The sequence below is a fragment of the Suricata suricatta genome, chromosome 6 (assembly GCF_006229205.1).
Source record: "Suricata suricatta isolate VVHF042 chromosome 6, meerkat_22Aug2017_6uvM2_HiC, whole genome shotgun sequence".
Classification (NCBI taxonomy): Eukaryota; Metazoa; Chordata; class Mammalia; order Carnivora; family Herpestidae; genus Suricata; species Suricata suricatta.
Genome location: NC_043705.1, coordinates 35,704,403 through 35,719,362, shown reverse-complemented (window position 1 = coordinate 35,719,362; position 14,960 = coordinate 35,704,403). Strand labels below are relative to the sequence as shown.

Sequence of the window (14,960 nt, the reverse complement as noted above, 5' to 3'; positions counted from 1 at the left end):
CAGCACACGGGTTACTTCTGGGGGATGTGACAAGACTGAGTTTGGAAGCCCCTGGAAGATGTTAACCGCTTGTGCTTACCAACAACCACATGCTCTGTTAGGTGAGCTTATGTGCATTCCTCCCAAATATCCCAACAGTCTCAAGAGGCAGGTGATTTTATGATCCCCATTTTATACGTGAGGAAACTGAGGCACAGGGAGAGGAAGTAGGTGTCCAAGATCTCACCGCTGCTGAGTGTCAGCTCCAGAGCCTGTGCTCTCAAAATCCACACTCCCAGGCCCTCTACAAATGTTACAAATACTAAATTGCTGGCACTGTTACGACAAGAGAATGGAGCCGTTTTGATTCTCCTTCAGGAAACTTCAAAAGAGCAGGCGGCTTCTCTGGAAGGATCGCATGCCCACTTGAACCTCAAATATTACACTTAGCTTGTAGGACGGCTAAGCTCTTCCATAAAGCTGAGAGAGGAGGGGTAAATGGCAGCATTTAGCTTTTGTGACTGAACTGTGGGGGCCTTGGAACCCTTCCACCCACTTGAAAAACGGTCGCCCATCTGACATTAATAGAAAAAGACCATTAAAAAGCTTTATGCTATTCTGTTCTCCGGGTTCTGGTCCCTCTTTGCCTTTGTTGCTGCTGGCATTTTATAAATTATGGATGCGCCTAGGTGCTGCTATTCTCCCGTTTCCTCTGTAGTGCCGCGCGCTCCCCGCGCCTGCACACATCCTTCCTCTGAGCGAAGGACCGCGCGGCCCAGACCCCACATCAGTGTAATTAGCGCGCCGCGCACAGCTCGGGTGTCAGGACCGCTTGCACTCACTGCCAGCCCTCCGCCAGCCCCTGTCACTCACCGGGAAGTCCGCCGGGCGGCGGCAAGGCCGGCGGCGCAGGCCCCCCGGCTGCGGAGAGGGGGCGCTCGGGGTGGAAACTCGGGGTCCCCCGCCGCCAGCTGGGTCTGGGGATACCTCTGGGGTTTGACGGCAGCCTCAGACCACATGTGATCACAAAGGCAGACAATGTGGAAAGGAGGGGCATTCATATCTGCCCCTTGGGCTCCGGAGGAGGATGGGGAGCCAGTAACAGAAGGTGGGTAAAAAAAACTCCTGATGGTTTGGAGGGAACCAGTGGACCCATGTTTCTCAGAAATGCTGCAGGGGAGATGTGCAGCGTTGAGGGAAATGGAGAGTATCTGGAGTGGTTTGCTAAGGAGAACTTTTTATTTAATGGCTTTGGAGGTTTGTTTGTTTTTTTTTAAGAGAGAGATGAAATGTGATAGAGATAGGACCCCACTCCTCAAACCCACACTCACAACTTCATGGGCATTGTTGTTAGAGTACATACTCTTACATCCAGCTTTATTTTGGAGAAAAATTATTCACAGACCAAATGCAGATATATCCAAATAACACAAGGAGTGCCCAAATGACACAGGTTTGGGAAGAGAGGGCCAGAGATTCTTAACTGTTTGGAAGGCCATGCATCCCTGATGAAAGCAGAAGGCGAACGCCACTCAAAACAAACAAGCAAACAACAACACATATACTCACGAATTTAAGGGGCAAAGGCAAGGGTTTTAATCCCTTGAAGGGACACCCAGACCCCAAGCAGAGACCCTCTCAGCGATACTGTGAACTCCTCACAGTCAAGAATTGGGCCTCTCACCACACTGTATCCCAGGCCCAGAGGAGCTGCTCAAAATTGGTTGCTTAAGATGTCAGTGAGTTGTAGTTCAAACCCTTATGTTTCCCCCAGAGCCAGAGAGATCAATGGATTTGCCTAAGATCACAAAGCTAAAGGCACACGCTCCTGCCTCCTGACCCCGGCTGCTTCGCTACGCGTTCCTGTCTCCCACCACCTCTATCCTTTCTTTAAGCACCCGCCTGCTGCCTCTGCTCTCGTCTGTACCCGCTCCTGAGAATGGGGTTCTTGGGGATTCCAGAGATGGAAGAAACAGTAGAAGAAGAAAAGCAGGAAAGGGGCAAAGATGGTGTCAAGTTTGGCCCCAGGCCCTGCTCCTGGCACTCCCACCCCACTGATCCTGGCAAGCACCCGAGGAGGGGCAAGACGAAGAAGGCAGTGGCCCCGATCAGCCCTCTGTGCCATTTATCAGCGATGGCATGGAGGAAGGAGACAGGCATATAGATTTAATTTCCTTGGAGTGCTCTACCTAAGCCCCTTTCCCGGATGGTTATGAGATGCAAAAGTTTACATAAGAGACCCGTTAATGCTCTGTCTCTGGGGTTAATATTTAATTAGACAGTTTTAAAAGTGCACACTATTACTGGGGCTACTGCTTCACTGCTGTCTCTTTCCTCTGGGATGCAGTGTGCAGACACAGAATTCTGAGCCCCTCATGGTTTCCATGGAAACTCTTGCCACTGGTGACTCCAGGCCGGGCACAGGGGCCGGCAAAGGCCCAGCGAAGACCCCAGATGTAGAAGACTGAAAAATCTCTTGAATCTCCTCCAAGGGTTGGGTCAGGGACCATCTGGCTGACTGTGTACATCATGTAAAGGATCTCACTATGCTAAAGGCAGCCTGTACATTTTGGAGGGCCATTCAGATGGTGACAGAGGCCTTACGCAGATTAAGATCCAGCCAATCCTGAACTAGTGGTCTTACTTCAGTAATTTGTGGCCACAGAGACCCAGTCTAATTCCTCTTTTATGTACAGTTCTAATTATCATTATTATTTGAGCACTTCTATATGGTAGGTGCTGTGTTTAGCAATTTACATACACATCTCATTTAATATACACGCAACCATGTGATGGAGGTATCATTAGTGTTTTCATTTTGCAGGTGACCTGACCAAGCCCACGAAGTGAGGTGACACAAAATAGGAGACAATTCTCTCCATCACAATGCCACACTGCCTCCTCCTGCTTCGCCTCACAAGCCTTTGAGATATTTGAAGCACTCATTTTCTCCCTCCCCTCCTGCCTCTTTCTTGGCTAAACCTCCTCAGTCCTTTCAGCCCAAAGTACATAATTTCCACCTCCCCACCAGCGGGGCCAACAGTGGTGATTCTCCAGTACCTGTGTTCTACTTGGTCTATGCCTCAGTTCAGGGCTGGGGGGGCGGGGGGCGGGCGGCGGAGGGGTGCCCACAACCTCGCTAGCTAGTTCAGAGCACAGGGGCCTTTCTTCCTGCTTATTCAGGCAGAGATTGCCATATAAGATGCAACGAAATTTCTCAAGGTTCATATTTTATGTGTAGGCTTAACCCAAACCCACATGTATTCTATTGCATGAAATTTTCTCTGGTCAAGCCATGTTTTCCAGTCCTTTGCCTTTGCTTGTCTGAAGCTATGTACACATGTTTAATCTTTATTTCTCATTATTTACATTCCATCTTTAAATCTCAACCTCTTGAGATCTGTAAGAACTCGATACTCATTCCATTTGTTCAACTCCTAATTCTATGCTGTTCCCAACTGTGACAGACCTGCCTTCCAGGTTCCTGAGTTGTTGGTACACCCTGAACAGAAGTAGGGAGAACACCTGGAAGTTGAGACATGTTTGGATACTACAAGGGCTTTGTGTGCCCTGTCCATGCCTTCTGTGCACCTAATGTCAGTCCAGAGCTGGATAGCTCAAGGCTCATGGTCAGTATCTAGGGACCCCTCTGGTGTCTCTCTGCTATTCTGCCTCCAGACTTTCCCCAAGGCCAAGGATGGCTACTTCGCCCAGCACAGCCTGAAAGTTGACAGTCAAAGCTTCCAAGAGCAATCTTCATTTACTGGGGCATAGGAGTCAATGGATAAGTGTCCAACTTCCCGCCCGCCCCCTCCATCTTTCAGAGCGACAGTTCGGCTGAGGCACTGATCTCATGGTTCCTCAGCGGATCCCCGGGGAGGCTGTGCTCCAATTGCTCCAGTGGTAAGCAGCCCACAAGGGCACCCTATATGTATTCGCTTTTCTTCACTGTGCCTCATCTTCCCCATTCCTGCAGCCTGCCTTCTTAGGATCACCTCCGAGAAAATACCTGCACCCAAGTTTGTGACTTGGTTGTTGCTTTCAGGAAATGTAAGCTGAGGCAGATATTGGCGATAGAAAAGAGATAGAAGATGGATCATTTCTGTGGTATTTCAGGAGATCTTTTGAGATGTTTTGTGTTTAAAATTTTCATTAGGAAAATAATGTATTTTTTAAATGGAGAAACTTTGGAAACTAGAGGATGGAAGGGGAAAATCTAGCCATAATACCACCACCTTAATAAAATTATAGCTGTTGTAGTACCTGGCTAACTCAGACCAGAGAAAGTGTGGCTCTTGATCTTGGGTCATGAATTTTGAGTCCCACAGTGAGTATAGAAATTACTTACATAAGTAAATAATTTTTTTAAATTATAGCTGTCGTTTTTTTGTATGCTCTATTTATTTTCAGTCTTTTTCTGGGCATACTTTAATATCAAGAGAATTACACTCTATTTGCCACTTTGTATCATACATTTTTAACTTATTATCTCTTTATTCTTTCAATGTTATCAAATACTCCTAAAGTTACTACTTTCAATAGTACTACTTAATACACAACTCTCTCTTGTCAGTGTCCCCAGGGATCCATGACCTCTAGAGAACTGGATCTATATCTTCCTTATCTTCTTCATGGCACTAGCTCAGTGCCTAACACAGGTATGTGTTCATTAAGGCTCATTGAACTGATGAGCAGACACATCATAGTTTACTTTGGCATTTTTTTTTTGGCTACTTGTGAATTATTTTCACATTTTCAAGATTGTTGTTCATGTTATTGTAAACATATGGTATTTAGAACATTTTGGATTTTCCATCATCCCTTCTTTCCCTTCATCTACGCTGGCCTTATTCATGTAACAAACTTCGGCAATCCAGTTCACGTGAAAGGTGGTAGAGCAAATAACTCAGAACATGTTACCTATTTCATTGGCCCTGCAGCTTATAAGCAAGGGTTCAAGTTGGATAAACAAACCAAACAGGTAACACTAAACTTATCATCCTTATTGGAAATTTCCATTAAGGGTTTTCCATGGTAAGTAGTACTCCACGGTTTCCTGGAGAGAAATTTTAATTTCTTCCACAAGTCACAGACTTGAGCATGTCCAATTTATTTACTTGCTGACATCACCTAGTTTTCCAACAGCTTCTAAGTGCTATGCCAATGAATAAACTGTAATCTATAATAGTAAGAGATTCAACTTATTTTTCACCTCTAATGTACCAGGTACTCCACATATGTCATCAATCACGTATAATTGTCAAAGTACAATTCTCTGAGGCGGTTTCTACTATCATCCCTATTGACGAAAGGAAAAAATGGGGATTCAGAGAAGCTAAGTAATTTACCAAGGACTCCACAGAAGAATAGAGAATAAAATACAATTTCATTTCATACGATAAAATGTTTTTACTAAGAATTAAATATTAACTGCTAGAACTAGTTCAATGCTTAGGTGGAAAAGTCACCTGCTAAAATGGCATAACCGGAGGGGTATTAAAATAGCGTTCTGGCCCCGAAACTTTATCTATCACTTTATCCTGCCATGGTGCCCCAAAAATGCAATAAATTTGCTTTTTGAATTATGGCATTGCCTTCAAAGACCCTAGTGAAAGAAAAAATGAACTCTCCTGGTTGGGGTGATATATTAAGACATTTGTGCCCATCGACATATCAACTCAAGTTAAGCTGTCAAATTAGATAAGCCTGTGGTTCTCAACTCTGGCTGCACATTATTATTTCTGGAGAGCTTTAAAAATTGCTGCTGCCAAGATTTCACGCATACCCCCTGAGATTTTGATTCAACTGAGCTGAGCTAGGGCCCAGACAGGTTTGAGGATCCCTGAGCTAACTAGCCATTTTATAAGACACTGCAAAAAATGAGATATAGAACAAGTAAGATTTGTAGAGAATATCTACTATGATCCCAAGTGAAAGGGAAACTGATAAGCTCAATGAGTAAGTGAGAAATACTTAACAACAATAAAACGGGGGTCACAAGCCACCGAAGATAAATTTTCTCTATGTATTTAAATGCCTTAAACCAACCTGTTTGGTTTGAGCTCTATCTTGGAATTCTCAGTACTTTCTTCCAGCTTCTACCTAATTATTTATAATTTCTTTGATGACAAGTGGGGTTTTGGGCCCCATCCTCAATACAAGGTTCCAAGGCTGGGCAGGTTATGAAGGGGGAAGAGTACTGGCCACAGATGAAACTGAGACCAAGCCAAGCAATTCATTCTATCTGGCTCTCACTATGAGAGAAGAAATCAGAGAAACAGAAATTTGGCATGAAGGAATAGTATGGGAACTGCAGAGTCCTGAACAGAGAAAGAGAATTTTGAACACAGAACAGGGGGAATGGCCTGGAGAGGTTCCCTCAAGCATTGGCAAATGAGCAAGGAGGTCTTCTAGAGATACTTGTGCTGTGACCTCCGGTTGAAAGGGAGCCACTAAGGCCACTTAGCCAGGTAGAGAATTCTCCCATTCTCTCAGGAAATTTCAGCCTGGCATTTAAAGGAAGAAAGATTCCCTTTGGGTATTTTTAAAAGATGAACCAACGAGAGCGCCTGGGTAGCTCAGTAAGTTAAGCGTCTGACTCTTGATTTCAGATCAGGTCATGATCTCACATGTGAGATTGAGCCTTGCATCAAGCCCCGTGTCAGACTGTGTGCTGACAGCACAAAGCCTTCTTTGGATTCTCTCTCTCCCTCTTTCACTCTCTCTCTCTCCTCCCGTCCCCCCACTCACACTCAGGCTCGCTCTTGCCCTCTCTCTCAAAATAATTAAATAAACTTTAAAAATTAAAAAAAATAAAAGATGAGGCACCAAATCCCACTATAGTAGCAGTGTTAGACATAATTAATTTATTGATTGTGTTGTCTCCAAGCCATTTTATCTTATTCATCTCCGTAAGAAATCCATAACATAGTCACTATTATTTTCTTGGTTGGATATGGTCAATCAGTACTCAACACCAATTTCCATCTTCTTTGAGGTACCTTCCTGCTTTTAAGAGGCTAGAAAACTAACAGGTCATTTCCAGACTCTCTTTCCAGCTAGGAAAATCTCTCTCATGAGAGAGATTTCATGAAGGAGATGCATTCAAGCAAGATTTGGAAGGCGCAATTGATGTAAAAGGGAAACTTCTGCTATGTTTGCTGTTTTCAAACGGCAAGAGAGAGTATAGAGATACTAAAGTTGTAGTGGTACTGGTTTTCTTCGTGGTCCAGTGTTCATACTGGACATTGCACAGCAGTGGAGACTTTCCTGCTTTCTGCACAGCAGCCAAGATGGTGTGTTCCAGACCGCGCTTGTTCCACTGGTGAGCTGCCAAAGACTCACTGTCCTGAATGTGGCAAAGACCATAGCTCTGATAATATCCTGGGAACTATTCCTACATGCCCAACTATGGCCCAAGCCTTCAGCCCTCAAGACAATTTTGCAAATACTTAACTCCCAGCATTAAATTCCTGTGCTTCAAAATTGCTAGGTTGACTTTAGTGTGTACTAAAACTTTTTTTAATGGATATGGAAATTGAATGGATAAGAAAACTGTACTCTCTTAATAGAATATAAATAGACGTCCAAGATCGCACAGCTAGTAGAAAATAGATCCAGAATTTGTCTACTTCATTAGACAAAAAAGTGCTCCAGAATTTAGAACAAGAGTGAGGGAATTCACGGGCTCTATTTCTAAGAGATCTGACAAAGCCAAGTTCACATATACTCTCTTCCCACTTTTAAACCTATGAGTTGCACTTGTGATTGCGGTAAGTGCTTAACTTAATTGGTTTGCATCCATGCCGGGACCTCTGGGATGCCACTTACATAACTCATCCACAGGAGTCTATCTTGCCAATAAGTACTTGCAGAGGCCCTCACTCAATAGCCACATTAAACACAGAGCTCTGTTCTCTGTAACTAGCTACATGTCTACCCCAATTCTTGGGGGTCAAAGGAAGTAAGTGCAAAGGAATAATAGTAGCTGACACAGACTGAGCACTTCCCATCACCCAGGCGTGGTTCTGCTACATGACCTTACCACCCTGGGAGGTAAGCACGATTATTATCTGGGCCTTAAAGGGCAGGAAACTGAGGCACGCAGAGATGACGTCCCCTGCGCGAGGTCTTAAAGGGCAGGAAACTGGGCGCGCAGACATGGCTTCACCCACCTGAGGTCATTCAGCCAGAGAGCTGCAGAGCCTAAAGACCCACCCAAGTGCTATCTTATTTCTAATGCTATTCTGCCTTCTAGTCATGCTCACCATGCTTCATTTAATTTTAGGTACCACAGCAAACTGCATGAAATCCTCTCTGTACTAGGGAGGCCACATCTAAATAAAGCCCCTCCTCACACTTAGGAATTAATTCCTTCCTTTGGGATCAGTCCTCTTGTGCCTTGGCTCATCCCACCCCTGCCCTCTCAGGGTGCAGCCTCTTCCAGATGTTGTTGAGCTTGTCTTTCCAGTTGCTCCAAACAAGCCAGACCAGTGTGATCAACCTCGCTGTGATAGTCCAGAGGACATTTGTTTGCTCCTCCATTCACCTTTCTATTAATGTGTCACAGAGGCCACATATGCAATGGCTCCCCTTTCCACGGGCATACATGGCACAGATGCGTCTAGTTAGGGTGCAAGTGTGTGGGCACAGGGAAAGAAATCAGAGAGTACTAGAAGATGGTCAGACCTCACCCTCCGCAGTCTCATGAAAGTTTAAAATCAGAGTAAACACGAGGCTCTCTAATTAGACAGTCCTCTTTCTCCTGACCAGCGTTTCCACCCAGTGCGCACTTCTCCTAGAAATAGATCCTCACGAAGGCGAACATCTTTTTAAAATTCTGTGCTACAGAGAGCCAGACTAAGATGGTTCTGTCGAAATTACAAAACACTATACTTTCAAATAGCTGCTGAATTATTTAGTGACTTTACACTGTCCAAATGCTAGGCTCTTTGGGTAGGCGATGTCTTGGTTTTCCTCCTATCTCTTTTGTTATGACATTCAGTAAATGGAGAGATATTGCTCTTCTTAATAATTTATAAAATAATAATCCACATTAAGGATCAAGCTCCTCTGATAGATTTGGGGTTTCAAATCGGGTAGTCAAGAGAATGAGAAGCTCGAAATTCTTTTAGTGAAATGTTCAGTCCTGGCATGCTCAAGCTTAACTTTTCAGTATTTGCCTCATTCTCCTCTCAATTTTGTCCCCTTCCTCTAACTTTCCCTTCCCCTTATTGTGATGGCTTGGTCTGTAACTGAACTTGCTATCACTGCTTCTTCAGATCTGGTGGGTCTTGGAGTGGAATATGTCCTCTTGGGGGCAGAAAGCAGGACGGTGTGTTTTTGTCACGCACCTCACATTTCAAAGCTTCCCATTTACTTTGGCAAAATCATTTTTTCCTAACCTGTTCCTAAAAGAAAGGAGAGAAGAAAGGGAGGAAGGGAGGAAGGAAAGGAAGGAAGGAAGAAAGAGAGGGAGGGAGGAAGGGAGGAAGGCAGGAAAGAAGGAAGGGGGGGAGGAAGGGAGGGAGGGAAGGGAGGGAGGGAGAGAGGCAGGAAAGAAGGAAGGAACAGAAGAAGCTGGGGATGGGCTTGTGTGTGTATTCTCTGTTCTCTAGGGCACACACACATGCCCTCACCTCTGTCTGCAATTCACTGTAAGGTCCACATGCATTCTGTGACAGCTATAGAAATCATTAAAATAAACAAGTGCCCACTTTTCTAGAATTAGAGAATGCTAATAAACTCTGTGAGTTCCTTGAGAGCAGAGATCCTGCTGGGGTTTTTTTTCATTGTTTCCCCCCAACAGAGTTTGGTGTGGTATCTTTCTTGCATGTCCACCCAGCAGATATTAACTCCGAGCTTATAGTTCTCACTGAGGAGACACAGGTGAGTAAGACCTGAGTATAAGTACACAAACAGGTATGACATGTGTGGTAAGGACCCTAAAAATGGTGTGTGGTGTGGGAGAACCGATGAAGGAGCCTGAGTCCACCCAGGGAGGACAAGGAAGCGGCACAGAAGTGGCATCAAACAAGGACTTGAAGGATGATAGCATTCCTCCAGGCAGAGGGTCGGCATGCGAAAGTCATGGCAGGTGGGAGACGAGATGACATGATGGGAAATGCTATACTTCTGAATGTTAGGGACAGAACACCCATGTGGCATCTGAGCACACGGAGCGGCGGCTGGAAAGATAGAGCTTGTGTGGGGTGCTGAGGGTGTCCTGAGAGTGTGGGCCAGAGCCGGGGGGGGGGGGGGGGGGGGGGGGGGGGGGGGGGGGGGGGGGGGGGGGGGGGGGGGGGGGGGGGGGGGGGGGGGCGCGGCTCATGCTACTGCCAGGTGCATTCAAGGCATAACCTTTCCGGAGAGCAAACTGGCAATATCTATCAAAAGTAAAAATGCACATCCCCTCTGACCCAGCAATTACACACCTAGTAATTTATCCGAGAGATGTCTTGTGAAATTACATATGTATGAGGTTACTCATCACAGCACGGCTTGTAAAAGCCAAAGTCTATGGGATGCGGGCTGCAGTGCCTGGGTGGCTCAGTCAGTTGAGCATCGGACTTCAGCTCCAGTCATGATCTTGTGGCTCCCCAGGGTTCATGGGCTCATGGGTCCAAGCCCCACGTTGAATTCTGTACTGACAGCTCAGAGCCTGGAACCTGCTACAGATTCTGTGTCTCCCTCTTTCTCTCTGCCCCTTCCCAACTCATACTCTGTCTCTCTCTCTCTCTCTCTCAAAAATAAATAAACATTAAAAAAAAAGTCTGGGGGGAACCCCAATTCCACTGAGAGGGGTCGGTTAAATAAATTATGGTATATCCCTAGAATGGAATACAATGGGCAGCAGTTTGAAAAGAGCAAACTCCTTATATACTCACAGGAATAAGCACTAGAATATATTACGTACAATTTTTAAAAAGTATAGAACGATATGCATACATCATCTGCTACCATCTTGAGAAAAGAAGAACACATGAAAATAAATATAGATTTATGCACAAGTATATACAAGCAAACATATATGCTTATAACTAATAAAATTTCTCTGCAAAGAGTGAGTGGGAAGAGAAGTGGAAGGCGGAATTTTCACCTCTTCCGTTGTGAACCATGTGAACATACCACCTCGTCAAGTAAACCGAATCCCATGAAAACTAACTACACCATCAACAAAAACCTGTGACATAAGCCAACATGCCTCTGAGAAAGGTGACGCCTGTGAGGAATGACAACCAAAGGGCTAAGGGGCCAGAGGTGGGAAGACTACTCAGGAGCTACTGCACACATCCAGTCGTGAGACGGTGAAGCCCTGAAGTCAGTGAAAGCAGGCATGAAACACAGATTTCAGGTATCACTTATTCTAAGCATTTACTATATGCCAGCATTATATACTTCAAGCAGTTTATTCCCTCCTATCAGCTTTAGAGGTTTTGCTGGCTCCATTTTACAGATGAGGAAACTGAAGCTCAAGAAGTTAAGTTACCTGCCAAGAATCATACAGGCAGAGCAGATGGTAGAACCAGGATTCAAAGCCCTCCCCCCATGCCATTCTGGGGGCTTTGTGGCACCAGAGTGAGTGGCCAGATCTTTGCTGTGAATAGAAAAAGGGAGGAATCTCGGAGCATGGCCACCTTTTGGTATCTCTGAAAGACCTCTGGAGTTCCGGTGGCCAAGGACAACTCAGGAAAAGAACTAGGGCTTGTACCCTCATCTGTGGGCTGAAATCAGGATGATCCTTGAGGGGCAGATGGTCCCACTGCCTTGACCCTGACTCCGAACTTTGGGAGAAGCCCAGACCCTGCAAGGACCCACTGAAGCCAGAGGCTCCCTGAGACACAAAACCCTCGGTGCCCTCCACAGGGATTCAGCTTACGGCTCCTGGGGCCAGCTGAGGCAAGATGGGCCTCGCCCTCCCCAGCAGGAAGTGCTAGGAAGGGGTTCCCCGGGGGGCCGTTTAGCTGGAACAGCCTCCATATTTTCCTCTCCCATCTCCCTGCGGTATCAAGTGTGTGACTATTGATTTCCTCCCTGCATTTGTTTTTGTTATCCATTATTTATGGGATCATTTTTCCATCCTCCGTGCATGAAGGCAAATTTTGTGTAAAAATCAATTGAGTGAGCGCCGCCGATGGCTTGTTGCGTTTTCTTGGCTTTCATCTCTGAGGCACCAGGCCTGGGAGTTGCAGAGTGGGATACTGGGGAGCACACCAGACTGGGAAAGGGAGCCGAGGGACGGGGCAGGGTTCAGAAACCCGTCTTGAGAGACCTAGCCCCTCAGTCCCTTTTGGTCTTTGGAACAACACACTCTGTTGAGCTCACCTGGAAGTCTTAGGGATTAAAGCCTTCCTGCCCTGATCTGATCTCTATTCCCCTTGTCCCCTTGCTGGGCTGAAGACAAAAAAGGGGCGGAGTCCCAGCTGCAGAATATCTTCCATTTCACAGAGCTTTATTCCTTTGTAGAAACCCACAGCACTCTCCAGGATAAAGGCTTGGGGGCCCCCACTCTAGTGATTTAACCCAGAGATTCCTGGAAAGTCACCCTGAAGGACTGACTATGGGGGAGTGGGAGTAAGGGCAGGGCTGACATTTGAAAAGCACCTGCTGTTTGCCAGGCTGAGCACTTCACATACATTCTCGTTTGAGCTTCAGTGTACTTTGTGAGGTGAGTAGGGTGGAAAGGAAGAAGCAGGTGATTCGGCATCACAACGTCCCAAAGTCCCTACTTGGCCCTTTCCTAGCTGTGTGCCTTTAGGGAAGATATTTAACGTCTCTGTGCCACAGTTTCCACACTTATAAAATGGGGATGAAAGAGCTTATCTCAAAGGAGTGCCTACATTCAAGAGAAGGTGACTGGTAAAGGTAAGGATTCGATCAATAAAAATGTCTTCAGCTCTGGTCTTCTTTCCTCATTTTACCCCCAAGTAACATGGTATGTCGAACCTTGGCAGTTTTTGTCCATCGTACTTTTTCTGTCTCCGTGAGGGCAGGCACCTCACCTGTCTTTGCCCAGAGCCTGGTAGGATGCCTGCATGGCACATCGTGGACCCTCGGTAAGTGTTAGTTACTATTACCATCATTCTCATTTTCCAGATAGGGGCAGAAAGGCCAAGACATGGGACCCGCCCAAGGTCACATAAACTAGTAATAGCATAGCTGGCATTCACACGTGTCTTCCTGATTCCAAAGCCTTTGCCTTTCCCACTCTCTCCCACTTTCAAGTTGCCATGAGGACAAGTTCAAGTTAATGGTTGGCAAAACTAGAAACTGGTAAGAGGTCTCCTGCAGTGCCGCTTCCTCCATTCAGACCACTACCTGTTTTTTTCAAATATTTATTTATTTTGGTGAAAGTACAAGTGGGGAAGGGGCAAAGAGAGGGGGACAGAGGGTCTGAAGTGGGCTTTACGCTGACAGGCTGACAGCAGCGAGCCTGGTGCAGGGCTTGCACTCATAATCCATGAGATCATGACCTGAGCCAAAGTCAGAGGCTCAACCAACTGAGCCCTGGTGCCCAGGGTGCCCCTGGCTGCCTGTTTTTATAAACAAAGTGCTCTAAGAATGCAGCCATGCCCATTTGTTTAGGAACTGTCTATGGCACCGCCTCTGCCCTATGATGGCAGAGTTAATCAAGTGCCATAGAGACAGGATGGCCACAATGCCTTTACTTTCTGACCCATCGAGAAAACCTATGCCACACTGTTTCCCAACTAGGTCCTAAGGAACACTAGCATCCCCTAAAAAAAACAATGGAGGCCACTGAGGAAAAAGATGGACAGCGACCATTCCCTGGTCAATTATGTGTGAGAAATGCTACATTCTGGATTTCTCTCTTGGAGATTCACTTTCATTCCAACTTATAATAGACTCTGAAAAGTTCTGCAGCTCAGAAGCAACAACAACAACAACAACAAAACTCTTTGAAAATTGCCCAAACTTATTTAGTTTGTCCATGGAGTACTTCTTATCATGACACGATGTGAATGGCCAGTGGTGTGTAGACCGCAATTCAGTAAATATCCATAAAACTCATTGATTACCAAATTTCAGTCATTTGTATGACCTTTATAACTGCCACAGGTATATACTTTGTAAACACTATTTATTAAATATGTTTACTAAAAATGTCTCCTAAATATTTTTCTTAAATTTATTCCCTTTTAAAACTCTATCTCACTTTTTTGCAACGGGTTTGCTGCCAGAGCACAGGTGTCGTGAAAACCACCGCTAAACCTAAACCAAAATGGGAAAGGAAAAGACTCACATCAACATCATCGTCATTGGACACATAGATTCCAGCAAGTCTACCACTACCGGACATCTCCTCTACAAATGTGGTGGGATCGACAAAAGAACTATTGAAAAATATGAGAAGGAGGCTGCTGAGATGGGAAAGGGCTCCTTCAAGTATGCCTGGGTCTTGGATGAACTGAAAGCCGAACGTGAACGTGGTATCACCATTGATATCTCCTTGTGGAAATTTGAGACCAGCAAGTACTATGTGACCATCATTGATGCCCCGGGACACAGAGACTTTATCAAAAGTATGATTACAGGCATATCTCAGGCTGACTGTGCTGTCCTGATTGTTGCTGCTGGTGTTGGTGAATTTGAAGCCGTTATCTCCAAGAATGGGCAGACCCATGAGCATGCCCTTCTGGCTTATACACTGGGTGTAAAACAACTCATTGTTGGTGTTAACAAAATGGATTCTACTGAGCCACCCTACAGCCAGAAGAGATACGAGGAAATTGTTAAGGAAGTCAGCACCTACATTAAGAAAATTGGTTACAACCCTGACACAGTAGCATTTGTGCCAATTTCTGGTTGGAATGGTGACAACATGCTGGAGCCAAGTGCTAACATGCCTTGGTTCAAAGGATGGAAAGTCACCCGTAAAGATGGCAATGCCAGTGGAACCACACTGCTTGAAGCTCTGGATTGCATTCTGCCACCAACTCGTCCAACTGACAAGCCTTTGC

The 14,960-nt window shown here is 45.6% G+C and overlaps 1 protein-coding gene and 1 long non-coding RNA gene across 7 annotated transcripts in view; both read left to right on the top strand.

The window, feature by feature from the left end:
* The first annotated feature begins 1,048 nt into the window (after positions 1-1,048).
* On the top strand, positions 1,049-7,470 carry LOC115294364. Of its 6 annotated transcripts, none has more exons than XR_003909843.1 (5): positions 1,050-1,087; positions 2,804-2,830; positions 3,804-3,882; positions 4,553-4,637; positions 5,206-5,373. It is a non-coding gene; the product is annotated as an uncharacterized LOC115294364 (long non-coding RNA). The 6 variants fall into 6 exon arrangements; XR_003909840.1 differs by having other exon boundaries at positions 1,064-1,087; positions 3,658-3,882; XR_003909841.1 differs by lacking the exon at positions 2,804-2,830 and having other exon boundaries at positions 1,049-1,087.
* Positions 7,471-14,206: 6,736 nt separating this feature from the next.
* Positions 14,207-14,960, top strand: part of LOC115293420 (putative elongation factor 1-alpha-like 3) — a 3,235-nt gene continuing 2,481 nt past the window's right edge. Inside the window, exon 1 of the mRNA XM_029941204.1 lies at positions 14,207-14,958. Within this exon, the coding sequence (XP_029797064.1) occupies positions 14,222-14,958 (737 nt within the window). The 5' untranslated portion in view covers positions 14,207-14,221. The remainder of the gene's footprint in view (positions 14,959-14,960) is intronic.